The sequence below is a fragment of the Theropithecus gelada genome, chromosome 6 (assembly GCF_003255815.1).
Source record: "Theropithecus gelada isolate Dixy chromosome 6, Tgel_1.0, whole genome shotgun sequence".
NCBI classification, from domain to species: Eukaryota; Metazoa; Chordata; class Mammalia; order Primates; family Cercopithecidae; genus Theropithecus; species Theropithecus gelada.
The window spans coordinates 50,767,222-50,780,455 of NC_037673.1; the positions used below are offsets into that span (position 1 = coordinate 50,767,222).

The 13,234-nt window shown below is 39.8% G+C and overlaps 1 protein-coding gene across 1 annotated transcript in view; it reads right to left on the reverse strand.

The window, feature by feature from the left end:
- Nucleotides 1-1,034: 1,034 nt before the first annotated feature.
- Nucleotides 1,035-13,234, reverse strand: part of ARL15 (ADP ribosylation factor like GTPase 15) — a 441,042-nt gene continuing 428,842 nt past the window's right edge. The window contains exon 5 of the mRNA XM_025389142.1: nucleotides 1,035-2,995. Coding sequence (XP_025244927.1) covers nucleotides 2,843-2,995 — 153 coding nt within the window. The 3' untranslated portion in view covers nucleotides 1,035-2,842. The remainder of the gene's footprint in view (nucleotides 2,996-13,234) is intronic.

Sequence of the window (13,234 nt, forward strand, 5' to 3'; positions counted from 1 at the left end):
ACCAACTGGAAAAGATACTTGCTTCTTGTTTTGTTTTGTTTTTTTCTTTTAAGGTTTTCACAATGGCTTCAAAGGAAATGCGAATTAATCATTTGTTTTGGCCCAAGAGCAGCAGAACTTATTTTGGAGACAAACAGGCAACACAAACGTAAACGGAAATCTGGGACTCCCAAATGCTAAAGCTGAAAGGAGTTAGTCTGAAAACATCAATTCTATTCAGCGTTTATTTTTCATTTGAAGATAGTGGAAATCATAGAAATCATGGACAATACAAGCTGGTCTTGCCTGGTAAATGTCCACATGAATCTGTTAGCCTTTAAGTACAGGTACAGTATTTTTTAATTGAAAGACAGGGCAATATGGCAGTTAATTAGCAACCAATACTGTCAACTACAGTGGATACAAAGTTTTACCATATAAATTAATTGCCATTACAAAAAGGCAACTGCTTTAGCTAAGAAGGTACAAAAACTGGAAACGTCCATAAATGTAACAAGAAGCTAGGTGAAGAAATACATAACAGACTGTTTTTCATGTATAATATTTGAATATGCAAACCAAGACACCTGTGGCACTTTACATGAAAGTAGGAATAGGACTTACACTCCCACCCCCAGCCATCCCACCGCCCCCCCCCACCTACCCACCCATCCCCACCCTTTCAGGCCCCACCCCACCCCCACGTGGATTTCCAAAACATGGCAAATTCTAGGGTTACAAGGACAGGATGCCTCGCGGAAGCAGCAAGACGGCGAGCTCCGACCTGCTAGACAAAGAGGGAGCCTTATTGACAGTTGTAAAGCATTAGGCGTCAGACAGAAACTTGTCAAAAACAGCTGTTGTTGGGTACTGATTGATAATGTTTTCATTCTGACGGCTGAGACGCTGCAGACAGTCGTGGGTCTGAGGAGAGGCCCATCACTGGCGCACACATGAACACACACACACACAGACCACGGGAAGTCATTTAACAGATGGCTTAGGAGCACTCAGCCACGGTGCCTTAAAAAGACAACATTCTACATTTAATGAACTTGCAGGGAAAGCAAGGCCTAATAATCATTTATTTCTCATAGAAGGTGAGCACAACAGGACAAAATAAAAACAGGAATTGTGTAACTGGTCATCAGAATAAAAGTTTTGTGCTGCTCACGGATTACACAGTGTTAAAAATATTCAAGGATGCTGCAGACAAAATTGTATATGAATCACTATGGATCCTTCCTGATTCATGGCATTAAAAAAAAAAAGCTTAAAGAAGTGTTTGATGTTTCAAAGGTAATGATTTCATTACAATCTACTCACAAGATTAAACCACAAAAACTATATTTAAATGGCATTAAGGGTCTGAAGTCTATCTTTTGGAGAATTACCAGGTATTATGTCATTCTATAATACAGTGTGAGTCTGTGGTATTTGGGTATCAGTCTATTTTACTTAAAAGTTACAAACATGTTTTTATCACTCGTGTAGGGAGCAGTTTTTTTTTTTTTTTAAATCATTTGGCCACTTAGTATTTTAAGTGGTCAAAGTCTACAAAGTATGCCAAAGAATATTTTATCTATGAACCTCAATATGCATAGATTTTTTTCCTGATTTAGAAAAGATCAAAGGTGCTAAACCTTAGCAAAACTGTACATTTATCCCTATGCAATTTTATAATTTAAATTAAATGGAAAAAAGCTAGTTCCAAAGACTGAATCTGAGTCCTAATATTATTTACTTGCTGCAGCCCCAGCACAATTTTAAGGGCACATTGAAACCCCTGAAAATAGAGGTTTATAATAGAGATACTGATAAACCTTTAACTACTAGAAGGCATTAATAGACTCCAATAAACTACAGTAGCATGTAATGAATGAATATATAGATGATTCTGTCTTTGTTATCTTTGTCAAATCCATGCCAGCTTAAACCCTAACCAGTATAAATTATACTTTTTCTGGCTGTTTTTAAAATTTTTATCTATTATTTTAAAAATTATTTTCTCTATTTTAATCAAACACTTGAAGTTTTTAGAAAAAGATATCTATGTTACATTGCAGCTTGACTTTATGCAGGCTCATCTTTCCATTAAAAAATATTTGAAGACTCCACTCAGTCAAATGCAGTCTGTGATGCATGCATTGTACCTAAGTTTCCTCTAACTGCTCTCAGAAATGGAAACAATGTCTTTGCTCTTCAAAGAGAGGAGACTTCAGATGTAATCAAGAAAACATTATGCAACTTGTCTTTAAGCTCTTCAGAGCTAATTTTACTATGGCAGGATATTCCTTCCTGATAAGGGGATTAATTAAGTTTTTGATGCTCACTTTTCTCTCATAGTCTTTAAGTTCAGTATACAAAAAATAATAATGATAATAATAAAAGTAAGATAAAATAAAACAAAACCCCCAAGCGATCTTGAAAATAATATACATATTTTGTGGAGTCCCAGTCACATAATACTCCACTCCCAAACCCAGAGAAAATGATCAAGGTCTTGTGAGTCTTTTTGAGTTCTTCAAAAGGGATTTGATTTCCATAAGCCATGAATTCCATCCGTTTTAGCATAGAGTATAGAAGAGATGCTTAGAACAACAGAAGGAAGAGACATGCGGTGAAGATAATTAGTGGTAAACAGAGAATAAATTCTCTCTCAGTAGTGTGTACTTGGCGTTAATGCCGATGATAATTCATCTGATCTACAGAATATTCACTTTAATAGAGAGATGAGAGTCTGAAATGACCAGAGAAAAATAGATACTGAAGCCAATATAGTCTTGATACCAAAATAAAATTAAAATGAGAAACTAACATGGTAGGTTCAAGGCCTTTGGGAGCCTGTTTTCTTTGTCAGATTTCACATTCTTATAGCTTCATGGTCTTTTTCTTCTAACAAATTAATCAGCTGAGAGAAGCTGTCTTTCAGTGCATCCATGTCGTCCAGTGAGCAGGGCTGCAGAATCCAGCGTTTTCCACGTGCAAGTGGTTCAAGTTCAAAATATTTTTTGATCTTAAGAGGAAAAAATAAAGATAAATAGGTTATTAATTATATCAGAAACTTTCTCATATCAAAATTCTGAGGGATAAAGTAGGGGAATTTTAAGGCGAAATTTATACGAACTGTGATGCCTACGACTTTGCAGTGTGGATGTCTGTTCACAGCTGTTGTTATAATGTGGGTTAGATATTGTGACCTGGGAGTGTTTTCTTTAGAGGTGAATGATCTGCATGCAAGCCACCATTCCACCCATACATTTAGCAGCATGGGAGGTCTGATGAAGTCGGAGAAAAAATTATTTGCACTATGGCACCAGGTAAAATACACTGCAGATACCAAAAGATTCAATTTAATCAAAATAATTAGCAGAGTAGCTTTCACTATCTCACCTTGCCGACTTATTAAATTGGTGACGACTTACAGTATGTACTATATTGATTACTCAAGACTCAATTATTTTGACCATCAAGCACATAACACAACAAAAATCTAATTTAAATAATCTTTTTCTCTTTCTCTCTTAAATTTCTAGTATCTGTTTCTGGGACATGATAGCGTGTTTTCTAGGAAAGGATAGAAACTGTGTGTATGTATGTTTATATGTATATACAAACTTACATAAATTTACATATATGAATACAATCTTCTAGTTTTTTTTTTTTTTTTTTTCTTTTTCAGTCCTGAATTTTCTGGGACGGAAAAAGCAAGAACTTATAACAGGTATGTGCTTAAAAAGCTGTTCAATTAATAACCAGTCGGCCGGGTGTGGTGGCTCATGCCTGTAATCCCAGCATTTTGGGAGGCCGAGGCAGGTGGATCACGAGGTCAGAAGATCGAGACCATCCTGGCTAACAGGGTGAAACCCTATCTCTACTAAAAAATATACAAAAAATTTAGCCGGGCGTGGTGGTGGGCGCCTGTAGTCCCAGCTACTTGGGAGGCTGAGGCAGGAGAATGGCATGAACCTGGGAGGTGGAGCTTGCAGTGAGCTGAGATTGTGCCACTGCACTACAGCCTGGGCGACAGAGCGAGACTCTGTCTCAAAATAAAATAAAATAAAATAAAATAAAATAAAATAAAATAAAAAATAAAAAGTCACAAGTCACTCTTACTATATTGGCCAGCATATTGACTAATGGCATTTAGTATTACCAATTCCTGGCTGTGAATAAATAGCAAATTATTATGGCTTCTAGAAGTATTGATGATCTTCTCTCAAAAGGTATCATCAAACACAAAATTCAGGAAGCTCCCCACTCATACACACTGTATCATACAAAACTAGAACATTATATTTATTGCCCAGCAAGGTTTTACATAACATCAAACACAGTCAGTAGCAACATCAAAAGAGACACTGTTCAAAGATGCTCTTGGCTAGCAAATTTCATTCAATCTCATATGTCATGAAAAATTCCAGTGTCTTACCTTAGTCAATACTTGACCTAGAAAAAAAAGTATCTCCACTTTAAATGCCATTCTCAAATACGGTTTTATTTTGCCAATACCAGTGCAGACTACTGTTTGTTGACAGTAGAGATATGCCATCCAAATTGGTTTAATATGTTTGTACATTTTTTCATATAAGCCAGAAGACATCTATCTATCTATATAAGAAGTACTAAGCTGTTATGCTAATTTAGGAACCAGAAATATGCTAACATTTTATAGTTCAAGTGTGTCCAAAAAGCCTTCTTATCAATGTCCGCAAGTTCGTAATAAACACTAATTTTCAAAAAAAACCTGTGAGAATTACAAGATCCTCATTAATTCTGATTCTGAAGATTATGAGCATCTCATTTGCAGATCAGAAAATGGGAACACAACTTCAGAACAATTTTTTGCCCAAGGTATTTTATAAATCATGTTAAGAGGATTCTTTTTTCTTTTTCTTTTCTTTTTTTTTTTTTTTTAAGATAGGGTCTCACTCTGTCACCCAGGCTGGGGTGCAATGGTATGAACACAGCTCACTGCAGCCTGCACCTCCCAGGCTTGGGCGATTCTCCCGCCTTAGTCTCCCGAGTAGCTGGGACCACAGGTGCATGCCACAACACCGGGATAATTTTTAAAAAATCTTCTGTAGAGGTGGGGTCTAACCGTGTTGCCTAGGGTGGTCTTGAACTCCTAAGCTCAGGGGCTTCTGCCACCTCAGCCTCCAAAAGTGTTGGGATTATAGGCGTGAGCTACCATGCCCAGCTTTAAGAGAATTCTTGCTTACTGAAAACACAAACTCCATTCTTTTAGCTTGTTTTCTTTAGGGCACTGAAAACAATTGACATCCAAGACAATCTGAAATTCCTGGTGCAAAGACCAGTATCAGGGACCAAACCAACCCTGCAGAGGGAAGAAGTGCCAGTTAGCTGAACAGGGGGCCATTGGCCAACAGGGGAAAAAAGAGTAGGGAGGAGGGACTGGTAGGGAACCCTGGCTAAGTCCACCCTTAGAAGGAGGTGGGGGCTGCTCCAAAGAACTGAAAATCAGAGCTGTTGATCTTGTTGCTTCTGCCACAAAGTAAGGCTGCAGGTTGTATCACCGAGCTCAGAAATTGGGACCACTGTGCTTACGATGCAATCTAGTATTTGATCAATAATGCTTCCCATCAGCTGAAGTATGCAACATCCAAAATCTACTACATAAAGGAAGTTGTGCCCTTGCTACATTTTATAAACCCAAATCCAAAAGGACAGCATTTTAAGTATTGCTAATGACTGAGAAGAGGGCTGGTCACAAGAAATTCAATAATATTAAAATAATAATTGATAATAATAACAGAAAGGCATCTCATTAACAATACTTCCTCTGAGTGGTTAATTTAAAAATCATACAGAATTGATCCTGGTAGCATATTTACAGTTAATTTGAAAACAATGTTGGATTAAAATAATCACAAAGTATATCAGTAACATGTGATATTTTACAATACCTACCAGACATAAAACAGTGAAGTTCAGCTGTCTGTTAAAGGTTGGTTTCTAGGCAACTGAAAATCTAGTCTATCACACAGGCACACATGGAAGATAATACAGATGTCTAAAGGTAGACATGCTTCAGAAGCTGTTCCTGCTGAACACTAAACATGAGAACGAAGTGGAGGTTACAGTGACAGAGTGGTCATCAGACAAAGGGGCCCGGTGGTGTTAAGCTGACAAATACGGCTGGGTAACTCGAGATTTTCAGATCCATAACCTAAGTGGGTATCTAATGCTGCCATATTCACTCCACTGGCATCCACAGGATTCCACACAACTCTACATTTATGATATCAATGTATAAACAAGTTTTGTCATTTCACTAATATTTAAGTACAGTGAGTGACTGCTGCTGGAACATCTATTAGCTTTTCATTACTTGGAATTTCATGTTTCTAAAAACAAATACTGTGGTACAGAGAGGAGAAGATGAGGACTTTATGTTCTAATTCTGACTTTTTTTTAGCATAACTTTTTTTTTTTTTTTGACAGTTTCACTCTTGTTGCCCAGGCTGAAGTGCAATGGAGCAGTCTCGGCTCAATGCAACCTCTGCCTCCTGGGTTCAAATGATTCTCCTGTCTCAGCTTCCCAAGGAGCTGAGATTACAGGTGCCTGCCACCAGGCCCAGCTAATTTCCGTATTTTTAGTAGAGATGGGGTTTTACCATGTTGGCCAGGCTGGTCTCGAACTCTGACCTCAGGACAATCTGCCCACCTTGGCCTTCCAAAGTGCTGGGATTACAGGTTCGAGCCGCCATGCCTGGCCTAGGATAACGTTTTTATTTTGTTATCTTACATTGATCTGATCTGAACTTCAAATTTTACTTTCCCTATATTATTACAGTAACAATTACAGTCACATTTGAATTGTTCACCATTGCTTTTTTGTCTTTATATATGTTGATGTATACATTTTAAAGAATAGTGTTTAACTTTGAACAACGTAAGTCATATACTTAACATCTGACATTATTATTAAGGTTTAAAAAAAAAACTGCCTGTGATGCAAGGATCTATTTTTTATGATGGACATACATTTTTTTAAGGTCATTTACTTATCAAAATGAACATTTTAAAAATGACTGAAGAGAACATGAACCTAAGTCTTTTGACTACTTTATCTGTTGCTGAACTAGCATGGTTAAGTGAAAACTTCTTGAATAAGGAGATAGTGATTGTTTCACATTGGCCTTTGGAGACGGCACTTGGGAGAATGACATCAGAATACAGCTGTCTGACAACCTGTGGTCATTTAGCTATTTTCAGGATAGCCATAGAGAGTGGGCATTTATTAGTAGCCATGTGTCCACCCTAGAGATAGGAAAACAAAGCTACCACCAGCAGCCAACCTATTTTAGCCCTGTCACCAGAGCCTTTCTCCACTCATGCCACTGCCGGCTGATTGGCATGACTGCATTCCATTATTCACACATCGCGTTTACTGTAAAGTCCCAATATAACAGAGACAACTCGGCACCATCTCACTGCTGCTAATGTTTGTAGCAGCTGTTAAACCTGAGAGACGTTACATAGCACCGGAGACCCACTCGTTGGGTAGGAGATGTCCTTTCTGTTTCCTTGAGTAGTGAAATCACAGTATCATCCTTTCCTAGTTCCAGGATCTCTAATGGGGTAATGATGCTCTCTGATTTCCCTATCATGCCCTCACTTGAGATTCAAAATTTTGACTTTCAGTTCTTGCCAATTTGGTGTGACTAAATGTCTAGAAGGCATGTGAACAGTTTTGAACTTCAACAACAGGTCTTTCCTTTTTAAAAACCTGCAAACTTCATTTTATTTCTAATGGTAGGCTGCTTGTTTTTCCTCTGTTATTAAACCAGTAGTGTGTGCCCAGAGTTGACCTAGTTTTCCTGTAAGCACTCTGGGGAGCAGGGGGACAGAGCAGACCAGGAAGGGTTTACTTAGTGTTTGTGTGTGAAAGAGAGTCAGGTTCTCAGCTCAGATATTTATAAACAGAGCTTTGACCCACAAGAACGTGTTGTGAGACATGGAGAGCCAGGGTGTGTGACGGTTCCTTACTGCGTGGGACTCTGCTCTGCATCATAGAATACACCACCCCTAGTTCACCTGAGTTAAATGCCATTGGCAACAACCAGTCATTGCTAAAACTGAAAACAACCTGCACCCTCCCAAGCCCAACACATTCCCTGGGGGGTCCTGCCCGTTGGGAACTGCTGCTCTTGCCATGTGAAATACAGGTACCTCTCACCCTGTATGGGGCCATTAGCTTATTTTTTCTGCATAGTCACCACTGGAGATGGCAGCTGGATATCTGCTTTCCCACTCTCCCCCAGATGCCCCGCTACACACAATGCCTATGTTGCCTCTGTGAAAAACTAGTAGATTATAACTGACCCTTCTAAAGCCTGCGAGGCAGTTGTGGTGGGGTCGGGATCTATCTAAGGAGCTTTGGAAAGTTTTGACCTAAAAGTTGGCTTCCCATAACTTCATTCACTCAGCTGCTCTGTCCTGAACGAGACTGTGGAGAGTGTGGGAAGGCAGCTCGGGTGCCAGCACCCCAGGTGCCAACAAATGGGGCTCCACTGAGGACAGGATGCTGCAAACCGAAAACAAAACAACAACCGCAATGGCCTGAGAAGAGCACTGTCCTCATCATTTGTATTATAAGAGTACAAGGTTTTCCCCCCTGGGCTTTTTAGTGATCATAAAAGACTGTTTAATACTGCACAGTTTACTAAGGGCTTTTTCACTTATTTATAGCACTTGGACTTACTTCCACTGGAAGGCAGAAAAGCAATGGATTCCAGTAAAGAGGGATATGATTACTTAGACTAGTTCTTAAATCACAGAACTCAATTTGAATAAAAAGTATCTGGATAGAAGACTGTTAAAATAAACTTCAAAAATAAAGGCACATTCTTTCTCCATCTCTGGAAAAGGAACCAGGTCTCATGAGGGAGTCTAGGCTGACAACTTTAGCTCCTTCAAACTGATAGTGATAAGTCAGCTAATGAAGATGACTGAGTGAGATCTCAAACCAAATACAAAAGGCCAGGAAAAAGAAGTACAATTGTGGGATGTGACAGGGAGAAGGGAAAGCTGGAAGATGATACAAGAGAACCTGACTGTTAACTGTCTCGAACCATGTGCAGCTATTACTGCTTTCTTGTAAGTTTAAATACACAGTGTCCATTGCATAGCCTGTATTTTTCAGAGATCTATAGGAATCATGGTTTTGAGATGGATTCACATTGCTCTGTTATTTATTATTATTATTACTTTTTTTTTTTTTAATTTAAGAAATAGGCCCTTGCTCTGTCGCCCAGGCTAGAGTGCAGTGGCACAATCATAGCTCACTTCAGCTTCGAACCCCTGGGCTCAGGCAATCCTCCCATCTGAGTCTCCTAAGTAGCTGGGACTACAGGAGTGTGCCACCATGCCCAGCTAATTTATTTTTTATTTTTTGTAGAGACATTATCTCATTTTTTTCAGGCTGGTCTTGAACTCCTGGCTGTAAGTGATCCGCCTGCCTTGGGTTCCAAAATGCTGGAATTACAGGTATGAGCTACTGTGCCCTGCCTATACTGGTTTTAAACTCTCTGGTAAAAGTATGGTCTTGCTCCAATTAATAGGATGCCAAGAGAGACTGAATGGAGGCAAAATTTTGTAAGACCTTTTCCATGACTGTTACAAAGAGAATGGGACTTTCCTTGTCTATGTCCTAGCACCTTTCTTCAATCACTAGAGTAGATAGACCTATTGTGTGAACATGTCACATTGGGGGAAAATACTTGCATTGAAATTTTTCTCAGTGGTATGGTGGGGTCCACTGATATAGGGCTGGCAATAGCTGATTGTGTGCATTCTCCTTCCAACTCCAGGTACACGGATGTCAAATTGTACAAGTCATGAACGTGGCCATGGTTTGAGTATTTATACCACAGAAACCTGCGAGTACAACAAATCAGGACTGGTTTTCTTTTTAAAGAATTACATTTAGGCTGGGCATGGTGGCTCACGCCTGTAATCTCAGCACTTTGGGAGGCCGAGGCGGGCAGATCACAAGGTCAGGAGATCGAGACCATCCTGGCTAACATGGTGAAACCCTGTCTCTACTAAAAATACAAAAAAATTAGCCGGGTGCAGTGGCGGGCGCCTGTAGTCCCAGCTACTCGGGAGGCTGAGGCAGGAGAATGGCGTGAATCTGGGAGGCGAGCTTGCAGTGAGCCGAGATCGCACCACTGCACTCCAGCCTGGGCAACAAAGCCAGACTCCATCTCAAAACAACAACAACAACAACAACAACAACAAAAAAGCTACATTTACCATCACACTACTGAGTGTATACATCTTGTATGTGTATTTGCAAAAGGGCCCTCCAGCTTTGCTGCCTTCATTACAGAGGCTCATGAAGCCGGCTTAACTGGGTAACCTTCAACAAAGTCAGAGAAAGCCATGCCCACGCCATGGCTTCAGGACAGGGTCTGAAGATAAAGTGGCAGGGCATCATTAAGATTCTTCAGAGTGCATTCTTGGCAGCTTGTTCAAAGAAAGGTTAGTTTAGAGAGCAGCACCAGCTGTTCCTCTTTTCATTGCAGGATTTTGAAATCCTTAGAAAGGTACTAAATATGTCATTCAAGGCAGAAATAAATGATACAAATAAAAAACCAATTTGCCACAGTCCCCCAAATATTATAACACAGAATGGATATTATTTACTTTTTACTGAGTGCTTAATAAGGACCTGAAAATGATGACTTGATGTTAACTAATATCACAATATTACTTTGGGAGTGCATATTTATTTCAAAAAGACAGTAAGTATAAAAGTATAGTTCTCATAAGATGCTTCTTTCTTAAGGATACTAAAGTTCAGTGCAGCCTACCTGAATAATTGAAAACCAGACAAATAACTGCAGGTAATCACCTGTAATTGAGCCTCGCTTTTACTATAAATCTTCTTCCCCAGTCAGTAACCTCTGCTATGTATAGGATGTTATTTGTTGTGACAATAATTGTGTAGAAACCCAGTCTTCCAATGCATGGGAGAACTCAGTATGTCCCAGAATAGCCAAACAAAATGAAAAATGATCCCATTAGCTTTGGTGGTAGGACCTAGGATCTGGAAAACATTCTCGTTTTTGCTTAATCTGACTACCAGGAAGTATAGAGCAAACATGTCTTTTTTCTTTTGATTATTATTTTTGGTATACCTTAGGGGCTTGTTTTATTCTTCTATCCAAAAAGCTTACTTGTAGATAACCACTGTCAGAGGCACAGTCATATATCGGTGCTTCTTGCCTTCAGGGACTAATGAAAGACATCCAGTATTCCCATATCTGTACCCTTCTCTACTCCAGTTATTCTATCAGGCCCTCTACAGCCTGAGGGGTTCCTGCATCCAGCCCTTTGCTCCAATGACTGCTTCCAACCCAAGGCCCCTCCATCCACAGGTGGAAAGGATCAGCCTATAAATACTCTCTCATCTTTCTAGACCAAGCTGACGTCCTCCTATCACCTCAAGGGGATTGCTTATTATATAGAAGCAACTTTTGAATTATATAGAAGGTGTCTTAGTTGCAGAGGCCATTGTTGGCTGCCTCCCCATCACCCAGGCACCATAAATTCCCTGTAAATAAAGTTTTATTAGAACTCAGCATACTCCTTTACTTAAAGTATTATCTATGGCTGCTTTCGTGCTACAGTGGCAAAGTTGAGTAATTGCCACAGAGATGGTATGTCCCACACGGCCTAGAATATTTACTACCTAGCCCTTTACAGAAAATAAAAAGTCAACCCCTGGCCTAAAGCATTCTGTAGCCTTCTGCTTTTTCTAGCAGGGAGGCCCAAGGAGTGCTTGGGAGGAGCCTGGGGCATCAGGCTTTCTGTGCCTCAGTTTGACCTCAAATTGCTACACTTCCTCTTCTCTGCTTTAGTTCACACTTTAGTGGGACAAAGGATTTGGGTTTTCCAACTTGGCTGGGCTCCAGTTACGACTTCAGATGCTTTGAATTGTAGCCAAGCCGGCAGCAGGGTCATCTCTCATTAAAGAAAGCCATATTTTATTTCCTCTCTGTGTTTAGCCTGTGTTTCTTTCCTGTATATAGAGACTTGTTAAAGACCACAAGAACAAGCCAGGGCACAGGAAGTTTTCTTACCAACTCCCCTAGTACTGCTCCCCATTAGGCATGTGATCAGTGACCTGTTAGTTTGAGGCTTTTGGTGCCCTTGAGGATGACTTTTGCTGTACAGCAATTAGTTATTGTTACTTTGCAGTTTTGAAAAGGAATATACAGTTTGTTAAATTTACAACATCTGAAGCCTAGCTTTTCCTCAAGTTTTTATGTTACACTTAAAAATTTTAATATTCTGCCAGGCGCGGTGGCTCAAGCCTGTAATCCCAGCACTTTGGGAGGCCGAGACGGGCGGATCACGAGGTCAGGAGATCGAGACCATCCTGGCTAACACTGTGAAACCCCGTCTCTACTAAGAAATACAAAAAACTAGCCGGGTGAGGTGGCGGGCGCCTGTAGTCCCAGCTACGCCGGAGGCTGAGGCAGGAGAATGGCCTAAACCCGGGAGGCGGAGCTTGCAGTGAGCTGAGATCCGGCCACTGCACTCCAGCCTGGGCGACAGAGCAAGACTCCGCCTCAAAAACAAACAAACAAACAAACAAACAAACAAACAAAACACAAAACAACAACAAAAAATTTAATATTCTATCTACATAGCTATTCAATTTTAACAATTACATTTATGGTGACTTTGAATACTCTTTAGGTCCGTTTATAAACTAAGTTCATTTTTAACTTCATTTTATAATTCCATTTGTAAGTTTAATATAGTCAGTTTTCTTTTTAAGCATTTCGGCTGTTTAACAATCAAAACATCCCGAAGTGGTTGAGAATCTTAAATTTTTTTTCCATGAATTTTATAAATTCAATGACTCTCAAGTTCTGGTACATTCTAAATTAGAATCACAAAGAGAATCTACCAGTTTGATCTATGTGTAACATATACTTTAAATGAAAGTATTAATACTGTGGGGTTATTTTATCACTTTAATTTTTATTTATTTTTATTTTTTTTGAGACAAGAGTCTTGCTCTGTCACCCAGGCTGGAGTGCCATAGCACCATGTCAGCTTGCTGCAACCTCCGCCTCCCGGGTTCAAGTGATTCTCGTGCCTCAGCCAACCGAGTAGCTGGGCTTATACGTGTGCACTGCCATGCCCCGCTAATTTTGGTATCTTTAGTAGAGACAGGCTTTTGCCGTGTTGGCTAGGCTGGTGTTGAACTCCT